General features: G+C 61.3%; 1 protein-coding gene across 1 annotated transcript in view; it reads right to left on the bottom strand.

The window, feature by feature from the left end:
• Positions 1 to 3,769: 3,769 nt before the first annotated feature.
• Positions 3,770 to 5,404, bottom strand: part of GMFG (glia maturation factor gamma) — a 2,392-nt gene continuing 757 nt past the window's right edge. Inside the window, exons 2-4 of the mRNA XM_025193397.1 lie at positions 5,039 to 5,125; positions 4,102 to 4,251; positions 3,770 to 3,873 (exon numbers count right to left, since the gene is read on the bottom strand). Coding sequence (XP_025049182.1) covers positions 3,785 to 3,873; positions 4,102 to 4,251; positions 5,039 to 5,125 — 326 coding nt within the window. The 3' untranslated portion in view covers positions 3,770 to 3,784. The remainder of the gene's footprint in view (positions 3,874 to 4,101; positions 4,252 to 5,038; positions 5,126 to 5,404) is intronic.

Genomic DNA, 5,404 nt, shown 5'->3' with positions numbered 1-5,404 from the left:
CTGCACGGGGCGGGCCGGGCACCAGGGTGTGCGAGAGCTCACACAAGGGTTGACGTGTGGACTGTGTGAGAGCTCACACGAGGATGATGCTCACACAAGGGCCAGGCCAAAGAGTCCTTGTACGCAGCCCCCAAGAAAGTGTGCGTGCAGGGCGAGTGAGCACTCGCACGAGGACCCTCAGCCCTGTCTGCACACCAGCACGGGGGCAGTCACACACCCACAGAGCACAGACCATGACATGGGCACACTCGTGTACACACACACGCATGCAGACCCCCCCCTCCAGAGACAGCTACAGGCTTCTCCCCCCCCCCCAAGCCAGCAGGGAGAGCATGCTGTGCACATGTGTGCACACACAGCACACACGCAACATCACCCCCCCCATGCAGTCTTTCTCCCCCACCTAGGCACACATGCAGTGACACACACACACACACGCACCCCCAGCACAGCTATAACAGATGCACTGTAACATGAGCATGTGCACGTACACGCACATACACACCCTACAGCAGACACATACACTCCCCAATAGCAAACACACCGTGATACACACTTGCACCCACACTCATGCCTTATGGGAGATGCATGGTTGCACACTGACACACACATGCATGCATCCTATAGTAGACACAGACACACACATCTTATGGGAAACAGCCTCTCTCTCTTGCACACACATACACATCCTGTACCAAACACACAGTAACATACATACATACACACACATACACACATCCTGTAACAGACACTGTAACACACACACGCACACGTCCTATAGTAGACACAGACAGGCACACGCCTTGTAGCAGACGTATGCACACACGTGCCTTCCAGGAGACACAGGGCCTCACCCGCACACGCACGCATCCTGTCAAAGACTCACTGGGACATACCCCCCCACACACACACACTATCAGACACACACACGCACACATCCTATAGCAGACACACTGTCACACACATGCTATAGCAGACACATTGTTTCCCATGTGCGTCCTATAGTAGACACAGACACGCATCTTACAAGAAACACTGTCTCTTTCACACGCGCACACCCCCCCATAGTAAACACAATAACATACATACATGTACACACATCCTAACAGACACAATCATGCACACACACACACACACACACACATCCTGTAGCAGACACTGACACACACATATCCTATAGTAGATACAGATGTGCACACACCTTGTACCAGACATACACACCTTCTGGGAGACACGTGGCCTCGCACACGTGCGCATCTTATTAAAAACACACCGTGACATACCCACACACACATACACATCACACACCCTACAGCAGATACACTCTTCCTCACACACACAGATGCATCCTACAGTAGACTCAGACCCCACCCCGCCAGGAGTCACACATGCATGTGCACACACATATGTCTGGTGGGAAACGCAGTCTCTCTCTCTCTCTCTCACACAAACATGCGCGCACGCACCCTATAGCAGACACACAGTAATAAATGCACATACATGCACACATCCTATGGCAGACACATGTGCATGTTGTAACAAACACACTGACACACAAATACACGCACCCTATAGCAGACAATCATGCACATGCACACACACATCCTATGGGAGACAAATGGTCTCTCTCTCTCTCACACACACGCATGCTGTAGCAGACGCACTGTGACCCTCATACACACACCCACGCCTTATAGCAGACACAATGTCACACACACACTGTAGCAGGCCCACTATGACACACACACATACACACACACATGCACTGTAGTGGGCTCACTATGACACTCACACACACACACACACAGTAGCAGGCCCATTATGACACACAGTCTGGCCCAGGGCTCGTCTGATCACATGTGGCGCTGTATGGAGAGAAGGATGGATGCATGGAAGGGACGTGCAGGGCTGGGAGGATGAAGGGTGTGTGTGCGCCAGTGTGCCATGTGAGTGTGCACATGTGTGCACTTGCATAGGAAAGGGTGAGGGGGCAGGCCTGGGGTGGGGGGGGAGCCCAGCGGTACTGGCTTCCCGGGCTGGGGCTAGAAACCAGCACCTGATTCTCCTAATCCCACATGTGTGCACACATGCACACACGTGTCATTTTGAGCATACACCAGTGCATGAGGCCATGCCAAGCCAAGCTTGTGCACACGTGCGGGGGCACACGCCCCCCCACCAAGGGCACAAACTCACACCCAGACTCACGTGCCAACCCACTTGCATGCACATGAGCTCTTGCCCTGGTGCCCACTCCCCACCTCGCACCCGCTTGTGGTCTCACGCTCCTTCATACACCCTCCCTCTCGCACACATGCTCGCCTGTGAACGGGCTTGCCACCTTGCACACGCATGTGGTGTCCTGCGCTGCTTCGCACATTCGCAAACAGCCTCGCACGTGTGCGCGCACGGCTAGCACGTGCTCTCAGGAGCCCTCACACGCCCTCGCACCATGGCCCCCCCCACCTGTGGCACATGCAGGCCAGACGGCACGTTGCCATGGCGACCCCCAAACCTACTTCATTCATGAAATCTCAGGCCTTGGGCAGCAACCTGGGGATGACCCCCCCCCCCCAGGGGCTGCAGGTTGGGGGTGAGGGGCACCGGCAGGGCTGGGGGGGGCAGGGGTTGTGGGCTAACCCCCCCATATCTCAGGTCCCGTCACCAGCCCCCTGCAAACCACAACAGCCCGGGCGGGGAGCGCGGCAGCGACCCGGGCACCTGGGTTTCGTGGCTGGGGGCGCCCACGCTCTGACCTAGCCCACCCCCTTCCTGCACAGATCTGGGGGCATCCCTCCTGTGCCCTCCCGGGGTGCGTGCAGTGGCAGGGCCCGGGCCCCCCTCCCCCCCCCCCCCCCCCACAGCTCTACCCACTGGACCCCACTCCCTTCCCAGAGCTGGAGAGGGAACCCAGGCGTCCGGGCCCCAACAGCCATCACTGGCAGCTCAGCTAAGAGACTCTCATTAGAGAGCAGGCCATGAGCACTAATTACTCCCTCGTTAGCTCCCTAATTACAGCCTGTCCCCTGGGGGGACGTTGCCAGGCTCAGGGGGTGCAGCTCTGTCGAGACCAGCCAGGATCAGGGCCGCGCTCCCTCCGCCCTTGCTCCCCGCCGGCTTCGCTGCCAATTAATCACCGTGTTCGTTAATCCCGTTTTAGCCAGGGGGAGCCTCATTCCCTATGTAAATCCGGGCTCATTAGGCGCCGCAGCGGGTGGGCTCCCAAACCCCCTGGGCCCAGCTTGGAGAAGGAGGGGGGGCCGGGGTCCTGACAGCAGGAGTAGCTGGGCTCTTCCCCTGGGCCCAGGGCGCTGGGGGGGGGGCGTGTTCCCCCCCAGGGAGCCCCATGGGGAAGGGGGAGCGGGTCTCTGGGCCACGGATGGGGCCTCGCTCCCCTCCTGAGCTCAGGAGAGACCCCAGCCCCCCGGGGGCCACCCTGCCCCCTGCAGAATATGGGGGGACAGGCCCCAGCAGTGGGGGGAGGGGGGGTGGGACAAACACTGAGTAGACCCCAGGCTCCGTCCCAACTGGTTTATTCCCTCCCCAGCCAAGGGGGGGGTGTATCTCTGCCCCCCAACATGGAGGGTCCGGTGGCGGGGGGGTCCCCAGCCCCCCTAGCGGAAGAAAGCCAGACGCTCCCGCCGCCAGTCCTCTGTGGTCCGGACCTCAAACACCGGGTGGTGGGGGTGGGGGGGCTGGAGATGTAGTGGGGGCTGGCAGCTACATGGGGGGGGTGTCTGTGTGCAGCCCCCCCTGCCAGGAGACCACCCCCCCGGGGTAGGGGTCAGGACCCCGATACCTTGGTGAGCTGGGTCGCCTGCACCAGCCGGTTCTTGCTGCCCGCGTACATCATCTGCTGCTCCGGCTTGCAGCCTGCGTGGGGGAAAGGGGTTAGTACCCCTGGGGGGCTGACATGGGGCAATGGGAAAGGAGGGGGAAGCCCCTTTTGCCCCAGGCTGGGGGGATTGGGAAGAGAACCCCAGGCCCCCTCCCACCAGTGTAACCATGGGGCCCCCAGCCCAGGTCCCAGAGCCAGGAGAGAAGCCAGGGGCCTGAGCCCTGCACCCCGCTGCGCCCCGGGGACCCAGGCGTCCGGCTCACCCAGGGGGCTGGAGAAGATGAGGCAGAGCGGGTAGGACACGCGCCCGTCGTCGTGCTTGTACTGGTAGCTGTACGCCACGAAGGTGGGGGACGGGGGGTCAAGGAGCAGGCGGGGCTCCCCTGGCCCCCCACGACCCCCCTTGGTGACCCCTCAGGACCCTCCACGGCCCTCTATGTCCCCCAGCACCCGCTACCAGACCAGCTGGAGGGATGGAGGGATGGAGGGCCACCGCACCCCCCCAGTATCCCACCTGAGGGGGGGGGGACGGCACATGGGGCAGATATCCCAGATTGCCCCAGCCCTCCCCCGCCATCACTAGGCCAGGAGGGCCCGATCCTAGCCTGGAGACCTGCACGTGTGTGTATGTGTGCACACACCTGTTGGACACCTGGATTCTGCGTATGTGTGTGCACGTGCCCATCGGATGTCTGGGTTGTGTGGGTATGGGTGTGTGCGCACGCAGCTGCCTGGGTTCTGTGCATGTGCTTGCGTGTATGCACACGTGCCAGGCACCTGGGTTCTTTGTGTGTGTGGGTATGGGTGTGTGTGTGCATGTGTGTACACGTGTTGGACACCTGGATTCTGTGTGTGCGCGCGCGCGCGTGCATGCACACGTGTCAGACACCTGGGTTCTGTGTGTGTGTGTGTGTGTGTGTGTGTGAGATGCCTAGGTCCTGTGGGTGTGGATGTGTTCCAGATGCCCGGGTTCTGTGCGTGTGTGGGTGCATGTGGGTGTGCACATGTGTCGGACACCTGGGTTCTGTGTGTGCCTATGTCCGTATGTGTGCACGTGTGCCGCCCCCTGCTGGAGCCCGTGGGTCCCACATGCCTCTTCCCTGCCCCGGAGCTGCTGCTGCCCCCTGCTGGCAAGAAGCAGGACGGCTCCTCTGTGCCCCCCCCACCAAGGAGATACCCGGTGCCTTTTGCCCCCCCCACCACGGGGGTCTCCCCCGTGGTGCCCAGGCGGCCTCACCTCCAACTCCTCCTCCAGCACCACCAGCTGCCGGTCCCTGTCGATCTTCACTGGGGGGCAGAGGGGGGTTATGAGGCGGGAGAACTAGGGGGCACTGCAAGACAGGTGGGGGTCACCCTCCACAGCACCTCCTCCTGGCCTAAATCAGCCCCCCCAGTGTCCCCTGCTGGGGGCCACCAAAGTAGCCTCCTGGGGGGTGCAGGCAGGGACTTGTGGGGAGCCCCAGGGGGGAAATGGGGGGATATGGGGGGTTGCAGGGGCCCCCGGGGGACAGTAGGGGGCTCTGGGGGGGACAGTGGGGACCCCAGGAGGGCAGTGGGGGTTCTGGG

Source organism: Alligator sinensis, unplaced genomic scaffold (assembly GCF_000455745.1).
Source record: "Alligator sinensis unplaced genomic scaffold, ASM45574v1 scaffold107_1, whole genome shotgun sequence".
Lineage (NCBI taxonomy): Eukaryota > Metazoa > Chordata > Crocodylia > Alligatoridae > Alligator > Alligator sinensis.
This window is presented reverse-complemented; position numbering and strand designations above follow the sequence as displayed.